The sequence below is a fragment of the Sardina pilchardus genome, chromosome 20 (assembly GCF_963854185.1).
Source record: "Sardina pilchardus chromosome 20, fSarPil1.1, whole genome shotgun sequence".
In the NCBI taxonomy this organism is placed as follows: domain Eukaryota; kingdom Metazoa; phylum Chordata; class Actinopteri; order Clupeiformes; family Clupeidae; genus Sardina; species Sardina pilchardus.
In genome coordinates, this window is record NC_085013.1 from 25,868,369 (window position 1) to 25,891,714 (window position 23,346).

The 23,346-nt window shown below is 46.1% G+C and overlaps 1 protein-coding gene across 1 annotated transcript; it reads left to right on the plus strand.

Moving 5' to 3' along the window:
• The first annotated feature begins 1,834 nt into the window (after window positions 1-1,834).
• kctd3 (potassium channel tetramerization domain containing 3) lies at window positions 1,835-22,678 on the plus strand. The gene is made up of 18 exons (XM_062522631.1): window positions 1,835-2,212; window positions 3,623-3,676; window positions 4,283-4,328; window positions 4,469-4,542; window positions 4,718-4,776; window positions 5,207-5,287; window positions 5,610-5,783; window positions 7,257-7,347; window positions 7,499-7,689; window positions 9,179-9,294; window positions 9,809-9,896; window positions 12,012-12,128; window positions 13,262-13,432; window positions 14,670-14,825; window positions 15,453-15,549; window positions 15,964-16,163; window positions 17,255-17,393; window positions 18,310-22,678. Exons 1-18 carry the CDS (start codon window positions 2,142-2,144, stop codon window positions 18,965-18,967), a joined length of 2,583 nt encoding a protein of 860 aa, XP_062378615.1. The 5' UTR covers window positions 1,835-2,141; the 3' UTR covers window positions 18,968-22,678.
• The last annotated feature ends 668 nt before the right edge of the window (window positions 22,679-23,346 follow it).

The following is a 23,346-nucleotide window of genomic DNA, read 5'->3' on the forward strand; positions in this document are numbered from 1 at the left end:
TGGGCTACAGTAGGCTAGAAAAGTAGACCAGCGTATAGAAATAGTGATGTTTTGTCATTAAGGTGTGGTCATTAAAGTCTATAGGAGCATTCTCAGTTAGTGCAGGGCTCTTACTTGTGCATTTAGCTGACGTGTTTTATCCTAAGTGACTACAGACTTACTTACCAATTGCAGGGCTCAGTCTCGCTGGAGAGCAACGTGGGGTTTAGTTCCTTGCTCAGGGGCCCAAGAGTGGCAGCCAGGAATCGAACGCATGACTTTTTGTGACTAGCCAAGTTCCTCAGCCATTACACTGCTCTTGGAATCATCTAGCCACCCCCCCTCCTCGCAACACACACACACACACACACACACACACCTTCAGCACCCCAGACTGTTGACTCTGCACCCCTGACTCAGAGCTCGTTGGGGATGAGCTGCGAGAGGGGCTGTGTGGAGCACAAAACATCATCAAGGAAGTAGCCTATATTTGTTCATTCCACACAGAGCCTTATAGTCTTGCCACAGAAAAAAAACATATATAATTTCCCTATAGCCACAGATGAAATGAACTCAGATTGTCCTCTGTGCCTAGTACCACAGTTGAGGCAGTGTGCCATGATACAGGGTTGTGTCAAGTCAAGTCAAGTCACTTTATTTATATAGCACATTTAAAACAACAGCCGTTGACCCAAAGTGCTTCACAGGTAGAGTTATCTTACAAAAAAGCATTAACAAAAGGAGAATATACATAACAAGTGTCGAAACTGACAATAAGGCACAAGCCAGAAATAAAAGTTGTGTGTGAGGCTGGAGAGGGTTGGGTTAGGGTAAGACCGGATGCTCCAGCACAGGATTCTGACTCAGTGTGTGGTCAGCTGGGTCTGTTCATCGTTACAGCCCGCCCGTCTGCCTCGCCATCCACAGCAGGGAATCATCTGGACCACTTAGCATCACCAGCACATTTTGGCCTTTTACTCTGACATCGACCGATAGAGCTTAACAAGGCATGGCTGAGAAAATGCATTTGTTTGGAGCCGGGCTGACATAACAGTTGTGTGTTCAATTCCTGGCTTCCACCATTGTGCCCTTGAGCAAGGCACTTAACCCCAAGTTGCTCCGGGGGATAATGTAATCCCTTGTAATACAGTTGACATAAGCAAATCACTTTGGATTACAACTGTGTGCTAAATAAATAAATAAATAAATAAATAACAGTAAACAAAGAAAAGTGGGTTTGGCATGACAGAGCAACAGACATCTAACACTAAAATATCAACATTTTACATTTAATATTTCAGCTCAAGAAAACTGAACAAAGATTAGGCCTACAGGTGAGTGATGATATTGATATGTTTCTTCTAATCACTTCATGATGGAGCGATGGGACAGAGCACTTCAGTAGGCTAGTGTTGGGCTCCTTTAGAAAGCAAATCAAGCCAAGATACAATTTAGCCTACTTCAGTAGGCCTAATCTAATTGTTCACCACCACTATGATTGCAGACACACAACACAACACACAAATTGCTGATTCAAAATGTGTAGGCAACCTGGATCAAAATATAGGCCTAAATTATATGCCTGCAGGAACACCACAGTTTCTTTGTTTTATCAGTAAACAGTTAGCAATTTCTTAATCTCTTCCAATAAATCCGATGCTATTGTTTACAATGAATCACCATACTGTTACCCTTGGATTAAGCCCACTGCCCAGTTGGATCCCAGGGAAGAGACGAGACAGGAGACGGGAGCGCTGTCTAGCCTACCCAAAATGCAAGGCGGGGCTACGGCCACGAGAAAGCATGACGTTGCCGGATTGGCTGCTACTCCAGACCTTAGCATCGTTGCTCACAAGGCTAGCAGCCTCCACCCCAACGCGAAGAAACAGCGAAGGGGCTTCTCGAGATCCCCCATTACCCACATATATCTATCCGGTCTTTAGTTAACATCAACAGGGACAAATTCCAGATATGACGAAAGAGTGTTTACGAGCTGCGTACTCGTAGCCCGCCGTTTCGATGCAGGAGTGAGGCGTAGTGTTTTCATGGGGGCGGTGGGTCGAGAAGAAAAATCCGAGTAACGTCCGAGAAGCTGGATACATAAACAATCTGGATACTGATTGACAGAATCGACAGTGTCAGTCGATGAGGAGATAAACAACATGGCAGGGGTTTGCAACAGTGTTACACCTGGGATGGGTGAAATTATTCAACTGAACGTCGGCGGAACGAGGTGAGTGTTGTGCGCAATTCTCGTGTTTTCTTACTGTGTAATGAAGCTGGTTGCTAGCCTACATTATCCTTGCGTATGGAAGTCCTTGACCACACGATGGACATAGCCATAGGCCCTGACAATGTAGCTTGCTGAACTGAAAGGAAATAGGACTGGTGGTCTCGTCTGTATCGGGACTGTAGACTACGAGGTCCCTGTCCCGTACAGGGAAAACATGTTACCATTTGTCGCAAGTTTGCCAAGTCACCTGGATTGCTGAAACTATTTGTGATTTAACAGTGGTGGTCATATTTGAAGAAATGGGTAGCCTTTAACACCAATAAACCATGGCTTTACATTTTCCTCCGACACGTGGTTTTGTTATTGACATAACATGCCATTCTTGACAGTGCCCCCTCAAACAAGTAGGTTATAACCTAGGCTACTTTAGGCGTGTTTGGCTGCAAATAACAGCTTGGTATTATTCCCTCAGTTTAATCACAAATGCGTCAAAATAGGGAGGATTAGCGTCAAATGCGGATTTAATTTAGGGAACACATAGCTAGCTTTCGGACAGAGGTAGCCTATGACAGGAGACACTGTCAAATGTTTTAAACCCTGTCCTGTTCAGGACTCTCCTTGTGCAAAAATCCTCATGCATAACCTACTTCGCTGGCTTCATAATGGAAGCATTCATCAACCTTTCAGAAACAAGTTCACAAAATGTCATGTTGACAGCTGCTGTGAACTAGGTGAAAGAATGGTCGATATTGATATGCTGACAGACAGTTTAGCTCCGTTTTGAAGTCTCACAGGAACCCGCATGGGAATTGCAACCATCCAGCGATAAGCAATCGAAAGTAAATTTATGACAGGGGGTGAGGTAATGCCAGTGCTGCATGCGGAGCTGACAGTACCGCGGCGCAGATAACCTGCTGTCCGGCCCTCCTGTGTAATCTACCAGCAGCCGTGTCGGATGACCATTCTCTTACTCAGATAAACCACAGAGAACGGATCCCACACGACACATCATCACCATAAACATGAACGATCTGTCTGTCTTTTGCCAGCGCATCAGCTCACATGCTCTGTGACCGTACTGACCGCTGGAGAAATGTTGACATTCAACCCCATGCGAAGAGATTGGGTTAACCCAGCTTAACTGTACGAGAGAGAGGGAGGAGACCACATTTTTTATTGCATCACTTTAATAATACGCTGTTGATGGATGGTTATTATGTCATCCTCTCTAACCTTAACCACATATATCCTAAAAGCATAGTTGTGGTTCACCCTACACTGCACTGAAGAAGAGGGCACAAAGTGTGGCCTCTTTCATGTCTGACACACAGGAAGAAATAAACTTGTGTGTGAGAAAAAACCCCAAACTGTTTTACCATGATAACTCACACACATTCCTGTCATCTCCAGGTTTAGCACCTCCAGACAGACCCTTATGTGGATTCCAGACTCTTTCTTCTCAAGGTAGGCTACCCCTCACCACGCTCTCACACACACACACACACACACACACACACACACACACACACACACAGCCACACAGCCACACAGGCGTCATTAACATGGTAGTGTCTTTGTGTATTTCTCTGTAATGTGACATGTTTGTAGTGTAGAGAATGGCTCAGAGGAAGTGGCACAAGACCAACGCTGCCACATGTTTACCTCCACTCTCCCACTATATCCTCCTTCCTTCGGATGAGACATTAAACCGAGGACCTGACTCACTGGTCATTAAAGATCCCATGGCACATATTGCAAAGAGTAGGGGGTTCCCTGGTTACATTCCTAACCTGGCTCATTCAATCTGGCCTCCTAATCATCCCCAAATGTAGTTGTCATTCGTTCATTCCCTCACCGTCCACCTCACGCTGGTGTGTGTTGAATGATCTGGCGCAGAATGACTGCTGTGTATCACCCAGGTGGGTGCTGCTCATTGGTGGTGGTTAGTGAGCTTTGCCCTTCACTGTAAAAGCGCTTTGGGTGTCTTTCTTGATCAAGCGCTATATACATTGAAATGGTTGTTGTTGTTGTTTTTGTTGTTCTAACTGCGTGTTGTGTTGTCTCTTGCAGTTTGCTCAGTGGGAGAATCTCAACTCTGAGGGACGAAACTGGAGCTGTGAGTACTGATCCAATATGGAGACCCAACTACCTAACTTGACGTTCTCTGATGCTTTCCTTTCTTTTTTTCCACTATTCTACATACTCCTGATAGTTTATGTGTCTGATCAGCATTCGTACCGGTGTTTTCTCTTGCAGATATTTATTGACAGGGACCCAACAGCGTTTGCACCGATTCTGAACTTTCTTCGGACGAAAGAATTGGACTTACGGTACATTTGAATATATATGCGCTACATTTGAATATATATATATATATATATATATATATATATATATATATATATATATGTTATATAGGTTCACTTCTTCATATGTCTTTTTTACATTGTCTTTCACCACATAAGATTAGTGTCACTCAGTTGAGCTCTTGATGTCCTCTCATAGGGGGGTGAATATAAGCGTCCTGCGCCATGAAGCTGAGTTTTACGGGATAACCCCATTAGGTAAGGGCACCTCTCAAGAACTCACTCTGACTGACGGCATACATCTTGTGATTTCTGGAATCAAATATGACCATCGACCGACCAGTTAAACATCAGACTGCCTCAAAAAAGAGATGGCGTTAACAACTTTTACGTTGCTCTTAAAGTAACGTCAGCTTATTCTCTGTCTACCCCAGAGTTAGATAAGATGATACATATGCATGTAAGCATATGACTCTGTTAGTGTAGCTTAGCATAATTCATTGGAAGTGGGTGAGACCAGTTAGCCTGTAGCTCCCTTTTTAGCTATATGCTAACTGGTGTAACCCGCTTCCATTGAATTATGCTAAGCTAGGTTGAAAGGCAGACTTGTGTTTCACCCATTCAGGAGTTTGTTAGTTGACACGTGGTTCGTCATTGATGTTATTGTTTCCTTGTTGCCATGGTCCAGTGCGGCGACTGTTGCTGTGTGAGGAACTGGAACGGTCGTCGTGTGGCAGTGTTCTGTTTCATGGATACCTGCCGCCTCCAGGTACGCCCCATAATGCACCTCTCTGCTAAAGATTCAGTGGATTATGCTTGCGACCACACACATACACACATGTACACAGACTCCGAGTCTATTTAGCCTAGTGAGCCCACACGATTACTCACTGTCACCATTATTCACTTCCTCAGTGCTGTCATCACACACACACACCTGTTCCTGTCTGTTTAATGTTGTGAGCACACACACACACACACACACACACACACACACACACACACACACAGGGGATATACCATACCCCACTGAACAGCTGCTGACAGGTGTGTGTGTGTGTGTGTGTGTGTGTGTGTGTGTGTGTGTGCAGCAATCCCGGCGCGTAAGAGCAGCAGCAGTGGGGGTGGCGGGGCGTCGGCAGCAGCTGTGACGGCCCCAGAGGAGCGGTCGGGGCCCGGGGGGGCGGAGGGAGGGTTCCCCCCCAGACCCACCAGACACCCAGGCCTGCCGGGACCCTCAGGGGCAGACGCAACCCAGCGACTAGGTGAGGACACACACAAACACACACACACACACACAAGCAAGCATCACATCAACTTTAGAAGAGAGGATGCACACAAGCACCCCAGTAACTACAGTATGTGAGGTTTGTATGGGGAGAGACACACACACACACACACACACGCTCTGTTTCCTAATTGCATGTACTTTTGTGCTTTTATCGTTATAGTTATAGTTATACTTGTAGTTATCTTAATAGTTATAACTCCTGGTGTGATCGACTCTTATGGGTGGATGGAACAGACAAGACCACTTTCATCGTTAATGCTTGCAAAGGTGGTGACTGGTTCTGAAGTATATGCGGGTTGTGTTTTTGGGGGGCTGCATAGTAAAGTACTGAGAGTGCTGTTACTGTGGTCATTTTATATCACCTCGGAGAATAGCGAGAAGCTAACAGGGAGCAGACATGTCCACTGTGTGAGTCACTTGGCTTTGGTGGAGCAGCAGCAGAGGACTGTGGGAAAAGAAGAAAGAGGAGAGTGTGTGTGTGTGTTTGTGTGTGTGTGTGTGTGTGTGTGTGTGTGTGTGCATGTGCATGTGTATGTGTGTGTGTGTGTGTGTGTGTGTGTGTGTGTGCGCGCATGTGTGTGTGTGTGTGTGTGTGTGTGTGTGTGTGTGTGTGTGTGTGTGTGTGTGTGTGTGTGAGAGAGAGAGAAAGAGAGAGAGAGAGTGAGTGTGTGTGTGTGTGTGTGTGTGTGAGAGAGAGAGAGAGAGAGAGAGAGAGAATGTGTGTTTGTGTGAGAGAGAGAGAGAGTGAGAGCGTGTGTGTGTGTGTGTGTGTGTGTGTGTGTGTGTGTGAGTGTATAAGTGACCAGTGAAAGGCCTTTTATGTGGGACTGAGATGCCCTCTTTGTGAGTCCTACAGAGATGCATTACTCAAGTCATGTGAGGACGGAGATGAGGGAAGCACACTGCAGCCAATCAGAAATGAGATAATGGAAAAAAACAGCCAGTCATAGTTGGCTAAATCAAATAACAACCAATCAGAGTTCTTGAGGTCTCTCTTTGAAATGATTTCTGTTAGTCACTCATCAGAACGGATGTGGTGCTTTTCGGAGACAAACGTTTTAGACTGATGAGTCCTGCATGCAGACTGGATGTGCACGGCACCAAAACAGAAGCAATGCTCATGCTACACACTGAGCGTGTTTACGTGCACACTAAGAAACGTATTATTATCAGGGTTTTGTAGTTACCTGGTTATTCAAGTGCTCACGTAAACAGAATAAACCGATATTCATTATCGGTTTATGAAAAATCTGATTTCTTCGAGACATGTATACACCTTAAATGGATTATTCCAGTTACCCGATCATTGATTCGTTTCATAACCTTTTACGTTTAATAGGAGTCATGTTTAGTCTCATCCAATACATTTTCAGGGAACATGTACACAGTTTATGTAAATGACCGAATGGACAGACTGAGTTTGTGTGTGAATACTTTGTGTTGTCAGGCTCTCCCGTTGATCCGAGAAAGGTGCTGATTGTCGCTGGCCACCATAACTGGATTGTCGTTGCCTACGCACATTTCGTCATATGCTACAGGTTTGGCCACCCCATTTAGTTCTACATCTGATTCATTAGACATGAGTTCAGTAGATATGTTAGTTTGTGTAAATAAATATGGCTTTGTTTATCTGTTAAATGTGTATGATTATGTCTTTTCTCCTATGTGTGTGTGTGTGTGTGTGTTTAGGATCAAGGAGTCGTCTGGTTGGCAGCAGGTGTTCTCAAGCCCGTACCTGGACTGGCCAATCGAGCGCGTGGCTCTGAACGCTAAGGTGGTGGGTGGTCCCCATGGCGACAAAGACAAGATGGTGGCAGCTGCTTCAGAGAGCAGCATCATTCTGTGGAGCATCCAGGACGGGGGAAACGGGAATGAGATAGGTGTGTGTGTGTGTGTGTGTTTGTGTGTCTTGTAGATCATGCACAATGGTTGTGTGTGTATTACAATGACTTTTAGTCGAGTTTTAACACTGCTACCACTGATGGAAGGCTTGATAGCACAGAAGCACACCAACTGGTGTCTTTTGGCTGTATTTATGGGTTCCACCAGGTCCCTTTCCACAGGTGTATACAATCAAGCACCTAGATTATGGATGCAGACTGCATGGTGCTTGATTAATACACCTGTGGAAAGGGATCTGATGAAACCAATGGATTGTACTGTTTTCACATTTAAATGAAGTGGTCTAGCCTAGAGCATAAAAGAGTTTGTTGGGACAGGTGTTTTTATCCGTCCATGGAAACTAATTCGAAATTGATTATGAAATTCTATTTATACAATATTGCTGCATCATTGCGTGTGCCTCTGTGAAATGCAGTCTATTTTATGACGTATCAGATATCAGATAAAAAGCACTGCATAAGCTCTAGCTGGCTATCAAGTTAACCTGGACCTTGTCAACCGTTTCAATTACACACTCACACACACACTGCACTACTAGACTGCTAGGATAAAACACGCTGCGTGAGTGTGTGAGTAGATCTTAGCAGTTTCACACCACTGGTCCTGACTTCAGCAGTGATCATAGGCAGGAATTGAGTTACATCATTATTAGTGCTTATTTAATAGCTTACATGGCCTGCCTTAACTGTGTGCATTACACAAGCGTAAGAAGCCCTACAGCTAATCAGCTAATCCCTCATTTTTGTGTTGATAATCCTGGACGGGCTACTCACACATTTCTACACGAGCTACTGTTGTGCTCGTAGAAAAGCCAGTAGCCTGAAGGCCCCATCACATTGCAAACGGCATGCGCTGTGAAACCCATTGCTTTCAATGGTTTGAGCGCGCAAGAACTGGTCTGCCGCTGCGCTTAGTATAGCGCAGCGGCATTTTGCTGCTTTGCCACTCTTGTGCGTACCGTGGTCACAGTTGAAAGATGTTGAACTTTGACCTGTGGCGCACTGTAGTCAATGGTCTTTTGCACGGAGCCCAGCGGTAACCACAACAACAATCGTTACCTCAACCAAGAGCAACCTAGCGGTTAGCTCGGTGCATGCCGTGTGCAATGTGATGGGGCCTTAAGAGTGCTTGCTTCTGGTTCAGCTCTAACCTATGTTGTGTGTAACAGTGTGCTACGTGGTTTTTGGGGTACGTTTAGCTGTGTTGAATCTGGGGGTACCCATGGACTAATGCGTGCTGTGTGTCTTTGGGGTGTGTTCAGTCTGAGGGTGCTGTTGGACTCTCTATTCTTAATTGTGTCTTACTTGTACTGTGTATTTTGAAGTGTATGTAATATAATGTGTGAGCTGTGTTTTTGGGGTGTGTTCGGGTGTGTTCAGTCTAGGGGTGCCTGTGGCCTAACCTATGCTGTGTGTGTGTTTTGGGGTGTTTGTAACACATGCTGTGTGTGTTTTGGGGTGTGTTCAGGTGTGTTCAGTCTGGGGGTGCCTGTGGACTCGCTCTTCTTCATTGGGAGTCAGCTGGTGGCCACCAGCCACACGGGGAAAGTCGGGGTGTGGAACGCCGTCACTCAACACTGGCAGGTACGCCCCCAACCTCTCAGCCAATCAGAGGGCTACTTCTACTCCACATGTAAATTAGTAGATCTGAACTATCAGCAGGGATTAGATTTTGGGTTTGCGGTTATCTTTTATACTGTTCCTGGTGTGAACAGCCCTTAAGTGTTAAATAAAGTGGTAAAATCTGATCTAATGTAAATCAAACGGATGATATATTTTAATTGAACTGAATAGTACAAAATGATGTTGTCAGAGTCATATTAAAACGTTGCAGTGAGAGTGGAATGTAAGTGGTGTCGTTTACAAAGGCAGTGGGCAGTGAGCATGTCCACATAAGCTGCAGCTTGGTATTCCTCCTGACCGCAAACACCCATGGCTGAATGGTGAGCTCTGTGAGCGGCAGACACAGCTGAATGCATGGGTCAGTGAGCTACAGTCACAGGTGGTCTGGTACTCTGTGTTGAGGACATTCATTGACCTCTATGTGCCTCCCAGATGACCTCTGACCTGTGTGTGTGTGTGTGTGTGTGTGTCTCAGGTGCAGGACGTGGTGCCCATCACCAGCTGTGACACGGCCGGCTCCTTCCTGCTGCTGGGCTGCAATAACGGCTCCATCTACTACATCGGTGAGAACTCGCCTCTGAGACCCACCGCCCCCTCTGTTCCTGTAGCAGTCTCTGAGATCTCTGAGATCTCCCCCTGTTCCCATAGCAGTCTTTGAGATCTCCCCCCTCTATTCCCATAGCAGTCTCTGAGATTTCCCCCTCTGTTCCCATAGCGGTCTCTTAGATCTCCCCCCTCTCTTCCCATAGCGGTCTCTGAGATTTCCCCCTCTCTTCCCATAGCGGTCTCTTAGATCTCCCCCATAGCTGCCTCCAGTCCAGCAGGGAGGGCCACTACAGTATTAAAGCTCCAGTATTGAGTATCTAAACTGTACTGTGCTGTCTGAAAGAGAAGACAGGCAGGAGGGTAAAAACAGTGGAAAACTTGCATAGATGAACATACCATAGTCCATAGGAACATTAGGAACATCTTGAAGTCTTCTGCAGGCTGGAGACAGTGCATTGCTTCTTTAAACAAAGCTCTGGTATGTTTAATGTGTGTTTGTGTGTATATACAGAGTGACCAGACCTTGACCTTAGAAATAAAGCAAAGGGCACTATGAAAGGGGAAGTTGTCTATCTAAGTAAACCTTTGCTAGCCACAAACATCATTTGCATCGAATAACATGAAGTCATTGTGTAGATAAGAAGCAATGCTGGGAACTGGCCCTCTGGTCCTGCAACCTAATGACTGGACTGCTGTAATATTTATATAACACAGCTGTCTCGGTTTGATCAAACGGGGGGATTAAATTGCCCTTGGGCAGTTATAAACAGCTATTACGTGACGAGCACTGTTATTTTTACCCTCACTATTGTAATCAGAGTCTGCTCGGTCTGTGTGTATGTATTTGCTAATGCAACTGATTTACTTCAAATGGTCAGACAAGGGGGGGACAGAGGGGTCACCATGTCTCAGCCCTGCTGTATATGATCGTCTTTGACCGTGTATTTTGCCTGCAAGACTAGCAGCACCATAGACTGCATACTGTATATACAGTATATACTGTACAGTCTATGAGAAGCACAGTTGTGTGAAGATGTGTTGTGCCTGCAAGACTACCGTAATTTCCCAACTAGCCGAGGTTTATACTGTACATTGATTTTGCAAGATGTATTCAGCTGTGAGATTAATACAGTACATGGGGGCAGTTGATATGGTATTAATATGTTTTTTTAACTTCCATAAAACACTGTGCTGCGGTTTTTACTCAATGCAGCTAATACACAGTCAGGTGAAGACGGCAAAGAAGGACTGGAATGGACTTCTTTCACAGCAGCCATTTTTAAATAAAATAAATGGCAAATCCAGGCGTTACTAATGACATTATTTAAGGCTCTGATTCGGCTACACTTCAGTCTTAAATTGAACAGAGATTTCATTAAGGTATTTAGTAACACTTGCCCTACTATTTTGTGTCAAAATGGCTACTGTGAAAAAGGTCTATTATGAAAGAACTGAGGCTGGGAAATGTCCAGCTGCCATGTGAGTCTCTGCTAATGAGCTAATCGTACTCAGTGAACACTGCAGCACACCTCCAGGGTGGCCGAGGAGTCAAATTGGCTGGACGTTACAGAAGTACAGTAGCCTGGCTAGCGCCTACCACTTCTCAAATGTTAATTTTCTCGTATTTGAAAAAAAATGCCAAGATCCGTTCATTGGGCGCCACAGATGTCTATCAAATGCGTCTGTGTATAGCTCATCATCGTCTTGCTTTCCCCCCTGTTCTGTGATTGGTCCCCTATCTCAGGCAAAAATTAGGGCGGTAGTTTCCAGACTGCCTTAGCAGCGTGAATGAAATCACCGCGCTAGGCAGGATAGGAACACCCAGGGTAGAAGTACAGATCAATTTAAAGTACTCTCTCTGTTCCATCTGGTCTCCATCACTCGTGCTCTCTGGCCTTCATGGAGTGGGTGGAAGTCTTAATAAGGTCTTCAAAATCTTTAATAAGGTCGTCAAAGTCTTAATAAGGTCTTCAGAGTCTTAATAATAATCGATTTCTACATTTTAACAGTTAGATTTGGCTTTGATTTATTAAGGCTACTCCTGTGGGTGTAGGTTTGTATGGGAAGTGTTTTGTCAGAGCTGCCTGTCCTGAGTCTGTGTGTGTGTGTGTGTGTGTGTTTGTGTGTGTTAGACATGCAGAAGTTTCCTCTGCGGATGAAGGATAATGATCTGCTGGTGACGGAGCTCTACCACGACCCCTCGAACGACGCCATCACTGCCCTCAGCGTCTACCTCACCCCCAAGACCAGTGAGTGGCTCTGCCTGTCTTTCTTTTCTTCCTCCACCCGTCTCTTCTCCTCATCTCATCTCTCTATCTCTCCTCCCCTCATCCCTCCTCCTCCACCCATCTCTTCTCCTCCCCTCATCTCTCTATCTCTCCTCCCCTCATCCCTCCTCCTCCACCCATCTCTTCTCCTCCCCTCATCTCTCTATCTCTCCTCCCCTCATCCCTCCTCCTCCACCCATCTCTTCTCCTCCCCTCATCTCTCTATCTCTCCTCCCCTCATCCCTCCTCCTCCACCCATCTCTTCTCCTCCCCTCATCTCTCTATCTCTCCTCCCCTCATCCCTCCTCCTCCACCCATCTCTTCTCCTCCCCTCATCTCTCTATCTCTCCTCCCCTCATCCCTCCTCCTCCACCCATCTCTTCTCCTCCCCTCATCTCTCTATCTCTCCTCCCCTCATCCCTCCTCCTCCACCCATCTCTTCTCCTCGTCTCATCTCTCTATCTCTCCTCCCCTCATCCCTCCTCCTCCACCCATCTCTTCTCCTCGTCTCATCTCTCTATCTCTCCTCCCCTCATCCCTCCTCCTCCACCCATCTCTTCTCCTCCCCTCATCTCTCTATCTCTCCTCCCCTCATCCCTCCTCCTCCACCCATCTCTTCTCCTCGTCTCATCTCTCTATCTCTCCTCCCCTCATCCCTCCTCCTCCACCCATCTCTTCTCCTCCCCTCATCTCTCTATCTCTCCTCCCCTCATCCCTCCTCCTCCACCCATCTCTTCTCCTCGTCTCATCTCTCTATCTCTCCTCCTCCCCCAACCCCCTTCTCCCCTCATCCACCCATCTTTTCTCTCCTCCTCCATTCATCTCTCCTCCCCTCATCCACTCATCTTTCCTCTCCTCCGTGTATCTCCTCCTCCTCTCATCCTCCCATCTCTCCTCTCTTCATCTCCTCCTCCTCCTCCCCTCATCTCTTCTCTTCTCCTCTTCATCCTCCCATCTCTCTTCCTCACCTCATCCACACATCCACAGGAGAACTAGATTGAGATATGTGTGTGTGTGTGTGTATTTGTATGCTGCAGTTTTGAGCGGTAACCGGATTGATATAGCGCATCTCTTCTGTGTGTGTGTGTGTGTGTGTGTGTGTGTGTGTGGTGCAGGTGTGAGCGGTAACTGGATTGAGATTGCGTACGGGACCAGCTCAGGAGCGGTGCGTGTGATCGTCCAGCACCCCGAGACGGTGGGCTCAGGACCCCAACTCTTCCAGACCTTCACTGTCCACCGCAGCCCCGTCACCAAGATCATGCTCTCCGAGAAACACCTGGTGTCAGGTGAGACCCACCGGCCAAGGTGGTGATGGGAGAATCGAAGATGAATGTGTTATTTATTATTAGTTTATATTAAAGGTTGGGTACGGAATTAGCAAAACGGACGGCAGAGTTTGAACATATACAACCTCAAGTCCCGCCCTCCATGCACGAGCGACAATTCAAATGCGCAGCGCGAGAGCGAGCCAGGCTAAATGAAATGCCAGCCTGGCGTCTACAGCACTATGAGCTCTAGTCTCCATACAATCACTCACATCAACTTCCCCAATTACATTCTTTATTCACCTCCAAAGGGTTGTAGTACATATGGTTCAGTAGCCATAGGTGTGTATATTTGAACAGAATCTGGTTTGATCTTACCAGGGCGATTATCTCCTGAAATATCCGAGTTTAGTGCTGGCCCGTTGGTTCGCCTATTCCACCGTAGCTCCAAGCTGTTAAGTTTCGATTTCATGTTTACAGCACTCTTCGTGTCACGGTAAAATGTAATTTTTGCTACATAGCTTATTTATTGCGTGGGTGATTGAGTTTCCGTAGGTATCCGCTGCCTTAGTTAGTTTGTATAGAAATGAAGTGACACATACAACAAGAGGGGAACATGGACGTGCAGCAGCAGGCAGTTGGTTTCGTTTCAGCACTGACTCGCGGTCACCAGCTTTCGAAAGGGTCGCGCGCGGTGGGGAGGGGGAGGAGGAAGAGGAGTAGACGTTAGATTGACGAACGAGCTGTGAAATGATGGTATGGGGTGAGGAATTCTATTGGCTGGAGTTTTTCGAGCCCTGCCCGTTCCGCAGATGATTGACGTGTTTAATTTCCATTTCAGTGCTTCCAACTTAGTGGCTATAAGTGGGTTAGGAATAGGATTTCAAGTGATTTTGCAAAAATGGCCAACAAAGCTCATTCCATACCCTACCTTTAATTATTATCAGTCTTTATTATCAATTTGATTTGATTTATTTAGATTAGAACTTGTTTTGAGTAAAGTCTTTTTACAATGATGCTAGATTTCCTTTTTTGTGATGAATGTTGTGTGTCAGAATGTTGGGTTTTTAAATTGTTTTTTACTTAAGCCAGAGAGAGTCAGAAAACAAATTTTGAATACATAATTATGCCAATAAACTTGACTAATAAAATATGGCTGAAAATTCTAAATGAGTGAAAAAAACCTAAATCATTCTTTCAACCCTGTTTGTAACTGTGTGTACCTGTGTGTGTTGGGTGTGTGTGTGTGTGTGATCAGTGTGTGCGGACAACAACCACGTGCGCACGTGGACGGTGACGCGGTTCCGAGGGATGATCTCCACCCAGCCGGGCTCCACCCCTCTGGCCTCCTTCAAGATCCTCTCCCTGGAGGAGGCCGAGAGCCACAACAGCTACTCCGCAGGAAATGACGTCGGTGAGCAGGAAGTGGGGAAAGGGACCGGGGGTGGACGCAGAGGGGCATGACCGTTAAGGCATCATTGAGAGAGGGACTAATGAGGGGCTGGCAGGGAGATCTAATTAGCCAGAGAAGCTACATGAACCATGATCTATGTGTAGCATGAGCAATAATCACATTGCCCACATGTGCCCAAGCTTTTGGTGTGCACAGTAGTATGGCAGTATAGTTTGTGATGGTGTGTACAGTAGTATGGCAGTATAGTTTGTGATGGTGTGTACAGTAGTATTGTAGTATAGTTTGTGATGGTGTACTGTGTACAATAGTATTGCAGTATAGTTTGTGATGGTGTACTGTGTACAATAGTATTGCAGTATAGTTTGTGATGGTGTACTGTGTACAATAGTATTGCAGTATAGTTTGTGATGGTGTACTGTGTACAGTAGTATGGCAGTATAGTTTGTGATGGTGTACTGTGTACAATAGTATGGCAGTATAGTTTGTGATGGTGTACTGTGTACAATAGTATTGCAGTATAGTTTGTGATGGTGTACTGTGTACAGTAGTATGGCAGTATAGTTTGTGATGGTGTGTACAACAGTATTGGCATTATAGTTTGTGATGGGACTGCTGTTACTCCCACAGGCCCGTTTGGGGAGAGAGATGACCAGCAGGTCTTTATCCAGAAGGTCATACCCATCACCAACAAGCTCTTTGTGCGCCTCTCCTCCACTGGAAAAAGGTACGCCGTGTGTGTGTGTGTGTGTGTGTGTATATACACGTTCAACGGTATCCAATATCTATCCCATCCTTTCTAGTTTGCATAATTTATGAGAATACTTTTGTAGGGTACTTGTACTGTTAAATGAACGCAAACCCAAGCATACACAAAGGAGGGTTTAATGTTTGTGTGTGTGTGTGTGTGTGTGTGTGTGACGACATTTACCTGTGCATCATATATGGACTTATGTCCCTATAAGTACTGCATGTACAGTATATGTCTGTAAATGTGAGCACCATTATGTATGTAAACATGTACCATCTGGTCTCTCTGTTTGTCTACACTTTTGTATGTGTGGCTGTGTATATGTGCATGTGTACATACATGTGTTTATACATGTGTGTGTTTGTGTGTGTGTGTGTGTGTGTGTGTCAGGATCTGTGAGGTGCAGTCGGTGGACGGCACCACCATCACCTGCTTCACGGTGCGTGAGTGTGAGGGCTCCAGTCGCATGGGCTCGCGGCCGCGCCGATACCTCTTCACCGGCCAGGCCAACGGCAGCATCCAGATGTGGGACCTCACCACCGCCATGGACATGGCCAGCAAGGCCGACGACAGGGCCAAGAAAGAGACAGGTCAGTCTCACACACACACACACACACACACAGACACACACACACACACACACACACACACACACACACACACAGACACACACACACACACCCTCACACTACCATGTGTGGGACCTCACCATGTACCATGGACATTGTCAAAGATCCTTCGTCGCTCCGCTTTCACCCTCTCTGACATTGTTGACCAGAGCTATGACAGCCAAGGGCCAAGTTAGCAACTTTAGCAACTAAGTTAGCAACTTTGTTGGTTGCAATGCGATTTCCCATTACTTGCTAATAGGTTAGCAACTATGGTTTAGGGAAATGCACTCCAGGAGAGAGTGGTCAGTCACACATGTACATTTTTTAAATGGTGGGAAATTACTGAAGTCCATTACCAGAGTTGGAAAAACTCTCATTCTGTAGTCTAGTCACATAAGCCAATGCAACAGGTCTACGTTTCATTCTCTGAAATAGATCGATCGATCGATAGATAGATAGATAGATACTTTATTGATCCCTATGGGGAAATTCAAGGTCCCAATAGCTTAAGACACCACACACAACATTTACTACATTCACTACAATGTAAAATGTTACGACCCCCTGTGCCCCTTCAGGCCTGGAGTGGCCAGTGCATGGGAAATGCTGGCCTAGCCGGCCTAATTAGCCAATCATGCACACCTGGTGAAGGTGTGTGGGTATTTAAGGGCTTGTTCTCTCTCTTGGTTTTGGGGCACTTTTCGGTTAGGCACATTCTGTTGCAGGCACCTTTGGGTTATCTCTCTCCCACTGGCACCTTCTCTATCTTTGAACATCATACTGACTTTGGCATACACGCACCCACATGAACACTTGCATACATACCTTTAGTTTCCCCTAGACATCTTTTGGTAACGGTTATGCTTTTGGTTCATTTTAATAAATACTTTACTGGTTAAAGTTAATCTCTGTTGTCCCGACTCCCTTTTTATGTTGCGGCTTAGAGCCGGGTCGTAACAAAAACAACAACGTAATTGTACGAGTAGATACAATCGTAAGCGTAGACACACAGACAGACCAACAACGTACTCGGCAACGTAAATGTTATTCCTTCATCTTTTCATCGACAGAAGTTGGCGGTCCGACAGAGGAGGAGCTTCTGAAGCTGCTGGACCAATGTGACCTCAGCACGTCTCGCTGTGCCACGCCCAACATAAGCCCCGCCCCCTCCGTGCTGCAGCCCAATCGGCTTCGAGAGTCCTGCTCCAGGTGAGAGCTCTTCCCCACCACATGGGCCAATCGCAGCTCAGCTAGGACAGGACAAAAGTGGAATTCGTCTTAAGACGACTGCACAACGTGGTTATTTCTGAGATTCAACCATGTTTTAGCCACGATGTATGCACAACTCCAGGTGGAAATGTAGCAGAATCTCAGAAATAACCACGTTATGCAGTCGAAAGCACCTGATGTCAGCTACATGGAGAGAAGCTGGCTTTCTCTCTGGAATGGAGAGTAATAGTTCAGCTCAGCGAGAGCGATACTTTTTTTGCCTTTATCGTTAAAGTGATCGTTCCTAGTGTGTGGAATGGCACTTTAGAATGCCCTGGTGAAGAGTCTCTGTGTGTGTGTGTGTGTGTGAGATTCTAAGTGCCCACACACACATTTAGAATGTCTCCCTGCCAGCCTCTGTAGAGACGCAGTGCTCAGAGAAGCTTTTGCCTGATAAAGAGCTGCAGTCTGACCAGAGCACTTAACTGGGCTTTGCTGACCGTGCTGAATTGACCAGAGGCGCCGACACCTCCGGCGCTGTCTTAAGTGCTGCGGAGGAAACCGCACTCGGGCTCCCTAATGGCCACATAGTGCAGACTGCACTCTCAGATGAGATTAGCATTAGTTAAGAGTGTGATGTCTTCAAGGAAGTATTCCCTACTGCAGCCAAAACTGTATTCATGTCTGTGTGTGTGTGTGTGAAGGAGAGTAATTGTGCTCTGTGTCTGTATTTGCATGTTATTTATGAATGTGCGTATATATGGCTTGTGCATATGTGTTTTTAATGGTTGTGAGTGATTGTGTGTGTCTGTGTGTGTGTGATTTGTGTGCGTATGTGATTTGTGTGTGTGTGATTTTTGTGCGTTTTGTGTGTGTGTGTGTGTGTGTGTGTGTGTGTGCGTGTGTGTGCCTACAGCCTTCAGCTGCAGGCGCAGGAGCCCATCCCGGAGACGGCCACCTACGGGGCGCTGCGTCCGTACCGAGAGAGCCCCCTGCTGGCCAGAGCGCGCCGCACCGAGAGCTTCCACGGCTACCGGGGAACCGACTTCCAGAGCTTCAGCCTGGGACGCAGCCTGCTGGAGCCCGACGGGCAGGCCGACGAGCCCCGGCACTCCACCTCCGAGAGCAGCGGGGAGGAGGGGGGGGGCGCCTCCGACCGCAGGAGCGGAGGAGCAGGCGGAGGCCTGGAGAGCTGGTGGGGCAGGGCCAGCGAGGGCCAGCCGGACGGGGGGAGGTCGGCTCCAGACAGCCCCGGGCTCGGAGACGTCCGCAGGAAGGTGCAGGTGGAGGAGGAAGTGGGGGGGGGCGGTTCGGCGTCAGCCGGGGCAGGGGGGTTGTCGTCGGAGAGCCGGGCGGAGGGCAAGAAGAGGGGGGCGTTTGACGGGGGCTTTCTGGGGCGCAAGAGGGCACCCCCAGTGCCGCAGCTGTCCACTCTGCCCCCCGGGGGCTCCTCGGAGGCTGGTGGGGGCAGCGACTCGTCCTCCAGCACCGCCTCGCCCTCCCCTACCAAGATGGCCACCTCCCCGCGCCACCGTAAGGGCACAGAGACCTCCAGCCAGGAGTACAGCCTGTGAGAGGTCTCCTCAGACCCCCTCCGAGGCGTCCGACATTAAACCTGACCGACCTCTGTGCCCTTTAACCCCCCAAATACCCCAGTCACCTTACAGCTGGAATGACCCGCTCCCCAGTCCCTGAGTAAAGTAGCAGTTACCCATCTCAGATCAGATCAGATGAGAGACCTTTGCTGTTTGGAGATGGAGCTACACAACAGTCGTCTTCATCTGGGGTTTGCACGCGCAAAGCGTTACTTCCATGACCATGTGTCTGGGTAAGGCTCTGCCTGTCGACCTCAGTGAGGTATGAGGTGGTTTTTCCTTCTTCCACAATGTTTATTTTGTGTTTTGTGTGAGCAGCCAGATTCCAACTGCACACACTAATGCCTTGGCATACGTTATGTTTGTTTTGTTTTGTTTTTTTTTAAGAGTGGGATCATCACATAGAAATGTTTGTTGTCTTGGGTAAGCCATACCTCCGTTGGCATGGTAACAGCTGATGTTTTTTTCTTTCCTGGAGCCACCATCCTCGAGCTGAGTCCTAAAAGCTCCTTGTTTACATGCATGCTCGCGTCAGCTGTTCAACTGGAATAGTTTGTCTCCTTGGTTACTCCCGTATGATTACGAGGATCAACTGATTAACGTTATTACCTCGCTAAACTGACCTAAAATAGTGATGCGTTTCCTGTGTGTCACTTTAAAAAAATGACCTTCTCTATGGTCCCTCAAAAAAAAAAGTTAGGTCACTTGAAGCATGGCAGGCATGTTTTTGGAACAAGGGCCAAAATGGACGATGCTCGTTATCCGCCTTTATTAGAGTCATGTGTCATTTTTTTTTATTTAGAGAATCATATGATACAACACTATTTTTCTTACCTTAACTTGTCTAACTTAAACAAAGGGAATTCCTTTACATTGTAATGTTTGAAAACTATTTAGTGCCTTCGACCACAATAATAATTTAAGTCTTATATTGATTTAGGAGAATAATCAAACCAAAGTTAATATTATGACTTGCCCCCCTCCTCGTTGTCTTGGGTGGTTAAATCAACACTATGTAAACATTACGGAAAATGAACAGTGTGTACAAACCTTTACTCATTATGCAACTTGAGCACCACGTAACCAGGCCCTGTCTTGGTAATATGTCAGTTTGACATTATGCATCTCTTTTTCAATGCGTTGACTTGTTTTGAAAATATGACGTCGCTGTTTTTTTTTTTTTTTTTTCACTCCACCATAGCATTTGCACTTCATGTGAATAAGCAACAGAGAAGAGGACAGGAGAGGAGAGGAGAGGAGAGGCTCACTATAAGATGATGAGGAAATATTCAGAGACCATAACTCGTTGCGTTGATCGACTTCCAAGTGGCAGCCGATTGTGGGACACGTCTGGCCGAGATGCGGCTTAGTCTCGGCTCAGTGCTGGCCCAACGTCGGCTGTCACCTGGTCGTCCGTCCGTCCGTTTGTCACTTTTTTTCTGTCTCTCAGCCATATGCAGTCAGCTCATGTTTACAAGCTATATGAAAAAAAAATGTACAGACTCTATTTATGTTGCTCCGCATATCATATATCTATATATATGAGAAGTAATGGATGTTATTATGTCATATTATCATGTCACTAACTAGCGTTAGCATATGCTGTGCGCACAGTAAGACAGAGCACTGAGTTATAAGCCTTTGCAAAACATGAAGCAGAAGAACACTATATGAAGAAAGTACACTTTAAGAGTGTAGCACTGAGTAGTATGCATCAGTAGTAGTATACTTTAGCCGTAGTATGCTTTCCCCACACTAACTACCTAACTGGACCGAGCCAGTGTCTGTGACCAGGGCTTGTATTGTTTGATGGTCTATGGGAGGCCTGATTGTGATAATGCCTACGGAAGCACTCATTTTTCCCCACCATTTCCTGTGTCATCACATCCTCTGCCAACAGTGGCGCGATAGTGGCGTGCTGCGATGCTCAAAAGCGCAACCCCAGGGGATTGTGGGATACTGATGAATGGGCGCGCTGCACCTCTGTGATGGCACTACAGATGGGCTGGTTCTGGCGTCACCCTGCGGCCCAGCTCAGATGCACACACACACACACACACACACACACACACACACACACACACACAGGCAGTCTATTTCACACACACACGCAGTGCCACCCACACTCTTAGGAGCCAGGATCTGTCAGCACATTAAACGCCCATCTCACGCCCTGCAGCTGGGCACCTGTGTGTGTATGTATGTATGTGTGTGTGTGTGTGTGTGAGTGTGTGTGAGTGTTTGTGAGTGAACCTGCCAGCTCCTGTTCAGTGTGTGCGGGTGTGTGACATGGCAGGAAGATAATTACCAGCTTCCAGAGTTGATTTATGAGTTTACGCAGCTCTCACACTGCCACTGATGCTGAGGGCAAACTTCTCACACACACTCAAACACCTACACACACACACACACACTCTCTCTCACATAGTTGTCTGTAGCTAATAAGTCTTCAACACTGTCACTTTCCCTCAAGCCCAAAGCCCCAGCAGACAGACAGTCCTGTGTGCAGCCTGGCTCTCCTTCATGGCTTTGAGTGCAGTGTTAGTGTGTAGGAAACCGCGCCAGAAATGACACAATTCCCATGAACCCTTGCAGAGGACATACTGAACTCACTCTGAGAATATTTTAACTCTAATAGTGATTATTATGTGCGCCATGGTGTGAGACTGGTTTGAGAACTTACTCTAAGAATGTTCTCACTCTAATAGTGATTGTGCATCTGGTGAGCCTGATTTGAGAACTTACTCTAAGAATTTTCTCACTCTAATAGTGATTGTGCATCTGGTGAGCCTGATTTGAGAACTTACACTAAGAATATTCTCACTCTAATAGTGATTGTCATGTGCGTCATGGTGTGAGACTGATCTGAGAACAGTACTCCTCTGTGATGCTTCATGGACGTTGTACACTACAAAACACAGATATAGCTGCTTTCACTGACATATCACAGGCATTCTGCAGCACTCTTACCTACAACGCCAAGCGTGTTCGTAGCTTTGCGTAGATAGCGGCTCCATACGGACTGGAATAAGTATGAGAGAGGAATAGCTAACGAATTGCGTTTAATTCACAGATTGCGATATGAAATAACTGTTTTCATGTTTGTTTATTTACTGGTTTGACCAAGGTAATGTAGTTTTGGATAAGTTTAGAGACAGTCACAGCAAGAATGTAGAATACAATGGAGTCTGATGCACCTTGAAAAGACACTGATATGAATTTATATGAAGAAAGGAAAAGAGAAAAGATGATGAACTAATGATGAATTAATGATGAACTAATGTCTTTGCTGTTCTCCGTGTTTGGTCTAAGTGTGTTGGATTTATGATCGATACTTAGTCGTGAGTATTGTGAGATCCTGCACAGGAGGCCAATAGCTGAATCACTAATATAGAGGCCATATCAATGGTACGCCAGCTCTGCTGTAGGTGAATGTGGTACCCGAATCTCCTGAGTAAAAAGCTACACCTACACAGTAGCGCTCTCACCTTTCTGTAACCTCTGTATGGGCACAAAAGAAAACAAGACCAACATGTCATTAAATAATACGTCTCAGTGTTTTTCTTTAATGTGCTGTTAACATGAACACCACGGTACAGGAACTTCTCATCTCTGCATGGTCCACATGTCCTGCCGCTGAGAGACTGATAGACAAGCACATAGCATTTCAGCGAGTCAGATCACATTCTAGTCCCTCTAACAGGGGCTTACAGGAGAAATCCAGCGAGTTTTCACATAGATCTCCATTTCTTGAGGTCATAGAGTTTTGTTTCTGTTTTGTTTTGTACCGACAGTACTCAGTGACCTTGAGACAGGGAGATTTATGATAGATACTTTATTGATCCCCATGTGAAAACTCACCAGATTTCTCCTTTAATACGGTGTGTTTGCACTGTCTGTGTTAACCTGCAAAGTCTAACTAGGTTCTAGCAATACTGAAGGAGTAAAGAGGAGAACTATATTGGCCATAACCATTTACAGAAGGCTCTGCTTCTATCACTATGATTCTTACACTCATGTGGGTTCTAACAGTTTCAGGAGGAAGCACTTTGCAAAACAACAACAATAACAACCAAAGGTAACATAAACTAAACTGAAAAATATATATAAAAAAGATACTCAGAGATAATGACAAATAATACTGACATTTTGTAAAAAAGCAAAAGAAAACAAAAACAAAAAACAATAAATATTTGTAACAACAACTGTACATCATTGCTTTTAAATTGATATGCTTTCCAAAGTACAATGCTTCGAACACAACCCAACGAAAACATACTGCAGGTTTAAAACAACCTCTACCAATCATTGATGAGTACGTTGCTTCCTCCATCCAATCACAACACTGACTTCACTTT

Bases quoted from the DNA above. Each gene is read 5' to 3' on its own strand.
- kctd3 (XM_062522631.1), top strand. From the start codon at position 2,142: ATGGCAGGGGTTTGCAACAGTGTTACACCTGGGATGGGTGAAATTATT. The intron at 9,897-12,011 runs GTGAGAACTCGC...TGTGTGTGTTAG, and splicing joins CGGCTCCATCTACTACATCG to ACATGCAGAAGTTTCCTCTG. The intron at 13,433-14,669 runs GTGAGACCCACC...GTGTGTGATCAG, and splicing joins CGAGAAACACCTGGTGTCAG to TGTGTGCGGACAACAACCAC.